General features: G+C 48.2%; 1 protein-coding gene across 9 annotated transcripts in view; it reads left to right on the forward strand.

Moving 5' to 3' along the window:
- Positions 1-11,685, forward strand: part of LOC122542283 (cytochrome b-c1 complex subunit 2, mitochondrial-like) — a 52,331-nt gene that overhangs the window by 783 nt on the left and 39,863 nt on the right. For 5 of the 9 annotated variants that reach the window (XM_043679863.1, XM_043679861.1, XM_043679869.1 and 2 more), the window contains exons 1-4: positions 189-299; positions 3,124-3,220; positions 9,925-10,074; positions 11,308-11,372. In XM_043679863.1, the coding sequence (XP_043535798.1) occupies positions 250-299; positions 3,124-3,220; positions 9,925-10,074; positions 11,308-11,372 (362 nt within the window). In that variant the 5' untranslated portion in view covers positions 189-249. Of the gene's footprint in view, positions 1-188; positions 300-901; positions 940-2,417; positions 2,509-3,121; positions 3,221-6,920; positions 7,021-9,924; positions 10,075-11,307; positions 11,373-11,685 lie in introns of those variants that run through there. The other 4 variants (XM_043679865.1, XM_043679866.1, XM_043679870.1 and 1 more) reach the window with 4 other exon arrangements.

Consider the following 11,685-nt stretch of genomic DNA (forward strand, 5'->3'; position numbering starts at 1 on the left):
GGCAGTGTCTGGGGGGCGGGGCCAGTGCCTTGGATGGCAGTGTCTGGGGGCGTGGCCAGTGCCTGGGAGGGCAGTGACTGTGGGTGGGGCCAGTGCCTTGGATGGCAGTGTCTGGGGGCGGGGCCAGTGCCTGGGTGGGCAGTGTCTGGGGGCGGGGCCAGTGCCTGGGAGGGGTATGAGGTGTTCAGGGCAGGCTGTAGTATCTAGGGAGGAGTATCTGAGACAGACATAGATTCTGGGGGATCTGCAATGGGAATTTCACTCAGGAATGACAGTCACTTTACAACTCTCATCTCCAGGTGAGAGAGCTCTCTATCTTCCCCCAGACTCTCATTCCTCCCAAAGCCTGCAATTCCCTCCAGCCCCACAACTTTCACAACCCAGGAGTGCGACTCAGCCCCTCTGTGGTATTCTAAATCATGGCTCACCATCCACCTCAACACCATTTCCCCACAATATCTCCATAATCTTTGGTGTCATTCATATCTAGAAATCACGGTCTAGATTAGAGTGGTGCTGGAAAAGCACAACAGGTCAGGCTGCATCCGAGGAGCAGGAAAATCGACGTTTCGGGCAAAAGCCCTTCTGTCAATCTCAATCTTGAACATTTTCTGTGATTGAGTTTACACAACTTTGTGGGGTAGAGATTGCTAAAGATTCACCACCCTCTGAATAAAGATGTCTCCTCTTCTCAGTCCTGACTGAATCTGCCCCTCATTCTGACATTTAGTTCTCTTGGTCTTGCTCCACCTGCCTATGGAAACGTCCTTCCTGCATCCATTTGTCAAACCTTTCAAGGATTTTGTTAAGTTTCAATGAAGTCAACTCTTCATTCATCCAAACTCTAGAGAATACAAGTCCAATCTCGCCTCACCATCCCAGGAATCAGTCTGCTGAACCCCAGCTGCACTCCCTCTATGGAAAGTATTCCTTCCTTAGGTAAGGGGACCAAAACTGCAAACAATACTCTATGTGCAGTTTTATATGCTTGACACAAGACGTCTACTCCTGTACTCAAATATTCTAATGATAAAGGAATTATGAATTGGAGGGAGTGCAATATAGGTTTGGCGGCACGGTGGCACAGTGGTTAGCACTGCTGCCTCACAGCGCTAGAGACCCGGGTTCAATTCCCGCCTCAGGCGACTGACTGGAGTTTGCACGTTCTCCCTGTGTCTGCGTGGGTTTCCTCCGGGTGCTCCGGTTTCCTCCCACAGTCCAAAGATGTGCAGGTCAGGTGAATTTGCCATGCTAAATTGCCCGTAGTGTTAGGTAAGGGGTAAATGTAGGGATATGGGTGGGTTGCGCTTCGGCGGGGCGGTGTGGACTTGTTGGGCCGAAGGGCCTGTTTCCACACTGTAAGTAATCTAAAAAAAAAATCTAAAAGGTTTACAAGAATGATACCTGGACATCAGGAGTCAAGTTATGAGGAAAGATTACACAAATTAGGATTGTTTTCTCTCCAAGGTTAAGAGGTGCTCTGATTGAAGTCTGCCCGGTAATAACAGGAAAAGACAGGGTACATAAAGATAAACTGTTTCCATTGGTTGGGGATTCTAGAAACGGAGGGTTTGATCTGAGAATTACGGCCAGATCATTCAGGAGAGATGTTAGACCTCTGCACACAATGGGTGGTAGATATTTCAAACTGTCTTCCACAGACGGCAGTGGATGTTGGGTTATTTGTTAATTTTTAAATCTGAGACAGGTATTTTTTTAATTAAGCAAAGGTATTAAGGGTGTATAGACCAAAGACAGGTGTACGGATTTAGATGACAGATCAGCCATGACCTCACTGGCAGAACAGGCAGGAAGGGCCGAATGGCCTATTCCTGCACCAATGTTCCAAACTGCTAGCTGCACCAGCATGTTCACTTTCAGACAGCCAGGTCCCTGAGCTCGCTCTCTTGTACATCTCCCAATTTTAATCACTCTATCCTTGGCAGCCATTTCAGTAACCCAGTCACGAGGCTCCAGAATATTCTCTGCAGACTGCTCCAATTCACCACCTCTCAAAGACCCAATCGTAAAACGTCTCCCTAACCAGGATCTGTCCATATATCTCCTTAGAAATGGATCTTGATCAAATTCGACGTCACCAGTTACCTCATCTCCCCTCCCCCCCACCTCATCCCAGATCCAACCCTGATGAAGGGTTTATGCCCGAAACGTTGACTCTCCTGCTCTTTGGATGCTGCCTGGCCTGCTGTGTTTTTCAAGTGCCACAGCTTTTTCCAACTCTGATCTCCAGCATCTGCAGTCCCCACTTTCTCCATGATCTAATTCTGTTTGTCACGCCGCATTGATGTTTTCCTTCTGTCAAAAAAGTGCAATATAAATGCAAGTTGCTGAATTGCAGTCACATCTGAACTGTCAGCAGTTTGTGGCCATTGAAGGCTCAATGTGGGTTACATAGTTTGCAGAGATGAATAATTGTACTCCATATTGGCACAGTGTCTGCCTGGAGTTTGCACATTGAGATTTTGGTCGTGTCTGTATCTCCTGAAGGTGAGTCAGGATTTTCCATTGTTCTGGATGTTTAGATTAGATTAGATTCCCTATCGTGTGGAAACAGGCCCTTTGGCCCAACAAGTCCACACTGACCCTCCAAAGAGTAACCAATCCAGACCCATTGCCCTACTCTATATTTACCCCTGACTAAGGCACCTGATGCTATGAGCAATTTAGCGTGGCCAATTCACCTAACCTGCGCATCTTGGGACTGTGGGAGGAAACCGGAGCACCGGGAGGGGACCCACACAGACACTGGGAGAATGTGCAAACTCAACACAGACAATTGCCTGAGGCTGGAATCAAACCCTGGTCCCTGGCATGTGAGGCAGCGGTGCGAACCACTCAGCCACCATTCCCCCAGGATTGTAAATCCAGGATTGGTCTAGTTTACTGTAGATAAGCCTTTGGTGTCCACACATCAACACCCTTTCACCCCTCCAGCGGTTCTCTGGTGAGGGAACTTGTGCACAGTCATTTTAAATCCAAGTGTCACCGTGCGAATATGAGTAATGACCTCGAGGAGACTTTGAATTTCAACTTGTGTTTCACCGTCTTGTTTGGCCTTTGCAGCAATGACCTGCCCTCATTATTCCTGCTGTGTTTTCAGAGGCAGTACCATCCAGTGCTCATCACTCCCCTCACACATCCACTTAAAGGCATGAAGAGTCCAGACTCCTGCATAAGACTTAACCCTCAGGATGTCGAGGTAGGGTGTAACTTCTTAATGTTTTCTCTCTCTCTCTCTCTCCGTACCTCCCTCTCTCTCTCTCTTCAGTGGTCCCTCGGGATGGACACTCACTTGCCTCCCCTCCCTGCCACATCCAGTGAGCTCTGAGAATCATAGAACCCCTACAGTGTGGAAGTAGGCCATTTGGCCCATTGAGTCCATACCGACCCTCTGAACTGCCTCCCACCCAGACCCATCCCCGTACCCTGTCCCTACGTTTCCTGTGGCCAATCCTGCTCATCTTCGGACTTTGAGAGTCAGCGGTGCTAACCACTCAGCCACCATGCCCCCAAGATTGTAAATCCAGGATTGGTCTAGCTTACTGTAGATAAGCCTTTGGTGTCCACACATCAACACCCTTTCACCCCTCCAGCGGTTCTCTGGTGAGGGAGCTTGTTGTGGACAGATTCTACCCGACGTGGGGCTGAGAGGGTGTTTGAGGGGTTGGATAGGTGCACGTCCTCCGTTCCCTCAATTTCCTCTCTGCGTGTTCCCGATAGAAGTGTCCAGTCCCTTCCCAAAACAAGCCTCCACCATGTGAGCTCAGTCACGGGGGTCGAATGATGGTGACCCCTCCCGTCGCCCTGGGAGCCTGTTGCCATAACGGAGTTCCAAGCACAAGATGGCCATGACCCCTGACAAAATCACCAGGTTTATTGATGCAGGGCTGCTCATGTACAACGAAAGAGCCTTGGTATCTAAGATGGTGAGGTAAGTGGTGACTTGTAAACCTGTCACTGTATTCATGTGGGTACACGTGACAATAGAGCTAACTCTAATTCTAAAAGAAATCTCTGGGCTCTGAAACTGTACGGGTGTGAAGAGCTGGGATACAAACAGGGTGGCATGGTGGCTAAGTGGTTGGACTGCTGCCTCTCAGAGCCAGGGATCCAGGTTCGATTCCCGCCTTGGGCGACTGTGTAGAGTTTGCACATTCTCTCTGTGTCTGTGTGAGTTTCCTCCCACAGTCCAAAGATGTGCAGGTTAGGATGGATTGGCCATGCTAAATTGCCCCATAGTGTTCAGGGATGTGTAGGTTAGGTGTATTAGTCACGGGTAAATATAGGGTAGGGGGAATGGGTCTGGGTGGGTTACTCTTCGGTGTGGACTTGGGCCAAAGGGCCTGTTTCCACACTGTAGAGATTCTATGATTCAGGAGGGGAAGAGGTATACAGCACGGACAAGGACCCTTCGGCCCACCTCGTCCGTGCCGACCCAAACTGAACTAGTCCCATTTGCCTGTGTTTGGCCCATATTGCTCTGAATCTTTCCTGTCCAAATGTACTGGGAGCTAAATGGTTGTGGGGAGCGTATTGCAGAGGGAGCTTGCATGACCAGAGAGGAATGAATCTGATTGAAGAGTCTGGGTCTGGTATGGCCACAACGGGTTTGGAAGACGGGGGCAAGGGTTAGGGTCAGGTCACCCAAGAGATGAAGCCCAGGGATCAGCAGAGCTGGGCAGGGAGCAGGGTCCTTGCAGAGAACAGCTCAGATGAAGAGTCATTCGGACTTGAAACGTTAGCTCGCTGTCTCTCCATGGGTGCTGTCTGACCTGCTGTGATTTCCAGCATTTTTAATTTTCATAGAACATACAACATAGAAGATAGAACATTACAGCACAGTACAGGCCCTTCGGCCCTCAATGTTGCGCCACCCTTCTATCCTACTCTAAGATCTGACTAACCTACATACCCTTTCTTGTACTAACTCCGATGTGCCTATCCAAAAGTCGCTTAAATGTCCCTAGTTTTCAGTACAGATTGCAGCATCTGCAGTGACTTGCTGTTACCTCGAGTCCTTGTGATTTCTGGGATGTGGGGTCATTGCCAATCGCTTTGTTTCAGTAGGTAGCATTCTCTCTCACCAGAGGTTGTGGCTTCGTGTCTGAAGTCAAAGTCAAATTCTGGCTACCAGTCCCAGTGCAGTACGGAGGGCATGCTGCACTGTCAGATGTGACGTTGAACCCAGGCCCCCTCTGGCCTCTGAGATGGACCTGTAAGTTCCCACGGCAATCATTTTGAGAAATAGCAGCCGCACGCTCCACAGTGTCCAGGTTAAGACTTATCCTCGAGCCAAAACAGGTGGTTTTTGAGCTTTGCTCCCAGATTTTAGGGGTTTACCTCAAAATTTCCCAATGCAGCCCTCTCTGAACTGCTCCCAGAAGGAGTCAGATTGAAATTTTACTGTCACATGTACTGAAGCACAGGAGGACAGTGAAAAGTGTACAATGTCACCACACACACGACACTGTTAAAGTAGACATTTGAGACAGCCCAGGGAACCTCTGATGGACTCAGACCTGTAAGCCTCTCTTGGTTCATCCCAGAGATCGTACTCTCTGGAAATCTGGAATAAAAACCTCTCACAGACAGTTTAGTTTAATTTTAGTTTTCTCCTTTATTAACCAATAGCATCACTGTTACAACATAACACAGACATCTATAAGGCAGGTTAGCAAAGATTCTGAAACTTCAGGAGAGTAGGTTACCAGCTCTTCCTTTAAGAGCTCTCACAGGCTACTCTACCTTTCTGTTACAAACTGGCTTCCTTTATACAAAAAGCTTATAAAAACACTGCATTTTTAAAATTAGATTAGATTCCCTAAAGTGTGGAAACAGGCCCTTCGGCCCAACAAGTCTACACCGACCCTCCAAAGAGCAACCCACCCAGACCCATTTCCCTCTGACTAATGCACCTAACACTATGGGACAATTTAGCATGGCCAATTCACCTGGTCTGCACATGTTTGGATTGTGGGAGGAAACCAGAGCACCCGGAGGGAACCCACGCAGGCACGGGGAGAATGTGCCAACTCCATACAGACAGTCACCCGAGGCAGGGAATGAACCCGGCTCCCTGGCGCTGTGAGGCAGCAGTGCTAACCACTGAGCTACCGTGCCACCCTAGACAGACAACATTAGAAAGGCAATAATTCATAAGGAAGGGAAGTTAATTGACAGGTCTGTGTGCCCTTGACTGATCACTCCTACAGCCCCTGAGCCATCCATCAGGTGGGAAAAACAAATCCAGCCGAGTCAGGTGTCTGTTGGTGAGATAAGTTCCTGTCATAAAGAAGTACTAGTCTGAACACATTGGAAGAGGTCATAAGGTAACCTTGCACAGCTCGCATATCTGATATCATTTTTTTTATTTCAAAAATATACTTTATTCATAAATATTTTGATGATCTGTACAATTGGTCATGCCATACATACGTAAACATTTGCATACAGAGATCAGAATTTATCATTTGTATATACAGGTCTGTACGTTTATCAATCATTTATCCATATATTTAGCTGAGGCGTCAGCAGAGCCCAAATGACTGTGTTGGCCCCCTGTCCATAGCAAGTAAGCACAAAGAGTTAGATTAGATTAGTTTACTTACAGTGTGAAAACAGGCCCTTTGGCCCAACAAGTCCACACCGCCCCGCCGAAGAACAACCCACCCAGACCCATACCCCTACATTTACCCCTTCACCTAACACTACGGGCAATTTAGCATGGCCAATTCACCTAACCTGCACATTTTTTAGACTGTGGGAGGAAACCGGAGGCGCTGTGAGGCAGCCGTGCTAACCACTGTGCCACCGTACCGCCTTTTAATTTTCTACTAGCTTCGGAAGTCTCAGCGCTAAAATGGTCTCTCTCTCTCTCTCTCTCTCTCTCTCTCTCTCAGGTGTCCTTTTGAACTCTCAAGTCAGAGACTTGTAACAGAAAAATGCTTTACCCACTGTGTCTGCCTAGCTTACAAGGGGAATAAGAATCCATTATAATTGGTAGGACCTAACTGATCATTACAAGACTTTTGAGATGCTTACAAGATGATGCTGAGTCCGAGATCAGAATCAAACACGGTTATTAGTTTCACAAGGGAACAGCCGTGAATGTTATCACTTGGTATCCTGTTTACACAGATACACCGATGTTAAGGCAAATGTTCTTAATTGCCTTAGTGCACCCTGTTATAATTTGGTGAGAACAGATGATTTTATCTTCTGCACATCCTGGGTTCCCCCTTTATTATGGCCTGACACCTCCCTGCCTGTCCTGTTTATTTTCTAGTGCACAACAAATGTATCTATAATTCAACATTACATTTAGCCAAATGTTTAAGGACAAGTTTTAAAGCTATAGACTTTCTCAACACCATCTTAGGTGCAAAAATTCTGAGGTACGAAAAACTTAGGAACAAAGTAGTTAAAAAAGACAAAGTTTAAAAAAAAAAGTTAAGCATTACCTTCATAAAATAAGTTAGGTGTAGTTCTTAGGGCTAAAGGTATCAAATGGCTATTGGGGAGAAAGTGGGAACAGAGGACTGATTTGGATGATCAGCTGTGATTGGCCAAAGATGTGCAGGTTAGGGTGAATAGGCTGTGCTAAATTGCCCATAGTGTTCAGGGATGTGCAGATCAGGGTGGATTGGCCGTGCTGAATTGCCCATAGTGTTCAGGGATATGCAGATCAGGGTGGATTGGCTGTGCTATAATACCCATAGTGTTCAGGGATGTGCAGGTCAGGGTGGATTGGCCATGCTAAAATGCCCATAGTGTTCAGGGATGTGCAGGTCAGGGTGGATTGGCCGTGCTAAACTGCCCATAGTGTTCAGGGATGTGCAGGTTAGGGTGGATTGGCCGTGCTAAATTGGCCATAGTGTTCAGGGATGTGCAGGTTAGGGTGGATTGGCCGTGCTAAATTGGCCATAGTGTTCAGGAATGTGCAGGTTAGGGTGGATTGGCCGTGCTAAAATACCCATAGTGTTCAGGGATGCGCAAGTCAGAGTGGATTGGCCGTGCTGAATTGCCCATAGTGTTCAGGGATGTGTAGGTTAGAGTGGATGGGCTGTGCTAAATTGCCCATAGTGTTCAGGGATGTGCAGATCAGGGTGGATTGGCCGTGCTAAAATACCCATAGTGTTCAGGGATACGCAGGTCAGGGTGGATTGGCTGTGCTAAATTGCCCATAGTGTTCAGGGATGTGGAGGTTAGGTGGATTGGCTATGCTAAACTGCCCATAGTGTTCAGGGATGTGCAGATCAGGGTGGATTGGCCGTGCTGAATTGCCCATAGTGTTCAGGGATGTGCAGGTCAGGGTGGATTGGCTGTGCTAAAATACCCATAGTGTTCAGGGATGTGCAGGTTAGGGTGGATTAGCCGTGCTAAGTTGGCCATAGTGTTCAGGGATGTGCAGGTTAGGGTGGATTGGCCGTGCTAAAATACGCATAGTGTTCAGGGATGTGCAGGTTAGGGTGGATTGGCCGTGCTGAATTGCCCATAGTGTTCAGGGATGTACAGGTTAGGGTGGATTGGCCGTGCTGAATTGCCCATAGTGTTCAGGGATCTGCAGGTTAGGGTGGATTGGCCATGCTAAACTGCCCATAGTGTTCAGGGATGTGGAGGTCAGGGTGGATTGGCCGTGCTAAAATACCCATAGTGTTCAGGGATGCGCAGGTCAGGGTGGATTGGCCGTGCTAAAATGCCCATAGTGTTCAGGGATGTGCAGGTCAGGGTGGATTGGCCCTGCTAAAATGTCCATAGTGTTCAGGGATGTGCAGGTCAGGGTGGATTGGCCATGCTAAATTGCCCATAGTGTTCAGGGATGTGCAGGTTAGGGTGGATTGGCCGTGCTAAATTGCCCATAGTGTTCAGGGATGTGCAGGTCAGGGTGGAATGGCCATGCTAAAATACCCATCGTGTTCAGGGATGTGCAGGTTAGGGTGGATTAGCCGTGCTGAATTGCCCATAGTGTTCAGGGATGTGCAGGTTAGAGTGGATTGGCTGTGCTAAATTGCCCATAGTGTTCAGGGATGTGCAGGTCAGGGTAGATTGGCCGTGCTAAAATACCCATAGTGTTCAGGGATGCGCAGGTCAGGGTGGATTGGCCGTGCTAAAATACCCATAGTGTTCCGGGATGTGCAGGTTTGGGTGGATTGGCTGTGCTAAAATACCCATAGTGTTCAGGGATGTGCAGGTTAGGGTGGATTGGCCGTGCTGAATTGCCCATAGTGTTCAGGGATGTGCAGGTCAGGGTGGATTGGCCATGCTAATCTGCCCATAGTGTTCAGTGATGTGGAGGTCAGGGTGGATTGGCCATGCTAAATTGTCCATAGTGTTCAGGGATGTGCAGGTTAGATTGGATTGGCCATGCTAAACTTCCCATAGTGTTCAGGGATGTGCAGATCAGGGTGGATTGGCCGTGCTAAATTGCCCGTAGTGTTTCGGGATATGGAGGTCAGGGTGAATTGGCCGTGCTAAGTTGCCCATAGTGTTCAGGGATGTGTAGGATAGGTGCATTAGTCAGGGGTAAATGTAGAGTACGCGGAACGGGTCTGGTTGGGTTACTCTTCGGAGGTTGAGTGTGGACCTATTGGGCCAAAGGGCCTATTTCCACACAGTAGGGATTCTATGATCGTATTGTATGCAGGCTCGAAGGACGGAATGGCCTACTCCTCCTGTTTTCTCTGTTTCCATCCTATTATGTCGTGTGGCCTGTGAGACTTGCAGCTCTCTCTGCCAAATGGTAACCGTAGGCCCAGGTTAACCCTCACTGTGTCTGAAGCTAAGAGGTGCAAGTTGATGATTGCAACTTGTTGCCGTGGGGTCAGAGAGGAGCTGTGTGGGAGTAATGCTGCTGGGGTCTGACTCGCGCACCACAACTCTCTCTGCTTTCACACCTCTTCCCAGCTCACTAAACTCCACAACGGTCTGGTAATCGCTGCCTTGGAGAATTACAGCCCAGTGGCCAAAGTGGGCATCTTTCTGAAGGCCGGGAGTCGATATGAAGATGCTGGAAACCTGGGCATCACTCATTGCCTCAGGGTGGCATCCAACATGGTGAGTATCATCTTTACCACGGAAGGAATTTGGAATTTAAATTCAATTGATTAACACATGTGGAAATAAAGGACAGTGTCAGTAATGGTGACCATGAAAATTATCAGCGATTGGTGTGAAATGTACCCCCATTCCACTCCACCCTGGATCACTAGTAAAGGGAAGGAAATCTGCCATCCTCACTCGGCCTGGCCTATATGTGACTCCAGACCCGTAGCCACATGGTGGACTGTTAATTGCCCTCAAAATGCAGTTAGTGACGGGGAGGAGATGCTGGTCCCAGCCCAGAACGCTGCCAGTCCGTGAGAACATGCAAAGGACAGAGACCCGACCCCCTCCCCCCACCAAGCTGCGTAATATCGGTGAGAATGACAGGGGTGGGAACAAATGGAGCTGACAAAGGGACTTGTGGTGGTGGGGACAGAAACGCTGGGACGTATCAGATGGGCCGAATAACCTTCTCTGTGACACTGATTCTACGTTGCCTGCCTTGATTTGCCGTGATGTTTTGGTAAGTGTGTCTTCATCTTGACCCAGTGCCAGCCAGTGGTGAACGTGGCTCCCTCCACTCTCGCTGGTCGGGTATGTGCATTGCTAAAGGATAATGGCTGTAATTGTGCCAGCCTCCACCACTTCCTCTGACCGCTCCTTCTGTAAAATGAGGAAATGCAGAGTTATGAGGATGGGTAGGAAGGTGGGTCTGGGTGGGAAGCTCTTCAGAGGGTTGGTATGGACTTGATGGACTGAATGGCCTGCTTCCACACTGTAGCGATTCTATGATTCATTGCACATCCCCTAATCCTGGGGACTGGACTAACCTGTAAATCCAGTCTGTGATGGGCTCCCAGAGCTGAGCTGTGACCAGTGTAGATGCAAAACCTAATGGTGCCTAATTACTGTAATCATATCCTTGGGTCATCCAAATGTGGTACATTGAGCTTTCTTCATTTGAAGGTTTATTTATAGCTGAGTTGATATATACAATGCAGAGTATTCATCAAGCACAGCCTGTGCCAGGAGTGTTACAGTGCAGAGAGCCCTGCGGCAACATCTGGGGAGCTGGCTTATTTGCATGTTGAACTCTCTTTGTTGCATTAGAGACATCTCTCTAATGCAACACCTAGTCCGTGAACTCGAATCTCCCAATTTCACGATCAGATACTGTGCCAAGCAGATATATACCTTACCATAGTTACACGGCTGTGCTAACTATACAATGATACCCTTTCACAGTCCTCCAAGAAAGCCAGTCCATTCAAACTGACCCGTGCGATTGAAGCTGTTGGGGGATCCCTACGGTAAGCATTTCTCTCCCTTAAAGCTTTTCCTGAATCATGAAGCTCGATTCATCCCCTGCATCAGTTGTTGAACGCTGTGTGTTTTGTGTGTATAGTGTGTATATTGTGTGCATAGTATGTATTGTGTATATAGTGTGTGTATTGTGTATATTGGGTGTATGTATTGCGTGTACAGTGTGTGTATTGCGTGTACAGTGTGTGTATTGCGTGTACAGTGTGTGTATTGCGTGTACAGTGTGTGTATTCCGTGTACAGTGTGTGTATTCCGTGTACAGTGTGTTTATTCCGTGTACAGTGTGTGTATTCCGTGTAC

The sequence above is a fragment of the Chiloscyllium plagiosum genome, chromosome 39 (genome assembly GCF_004010195.1).
Source record: "Chiloscyllium plagiosum isolate BGI_BamShark_2017 chromosome 39, ASM401019v2, whole genome shotgun sequence".
In the NCBI taxonomy this organism is placed as follows: Eukaryota; Metazoa; Chordata; class Chondrichthyes; order Orectolobiformes; family Hemiscylliidae; genus Chiloscyllium; species Chiloscyllium plagiosum.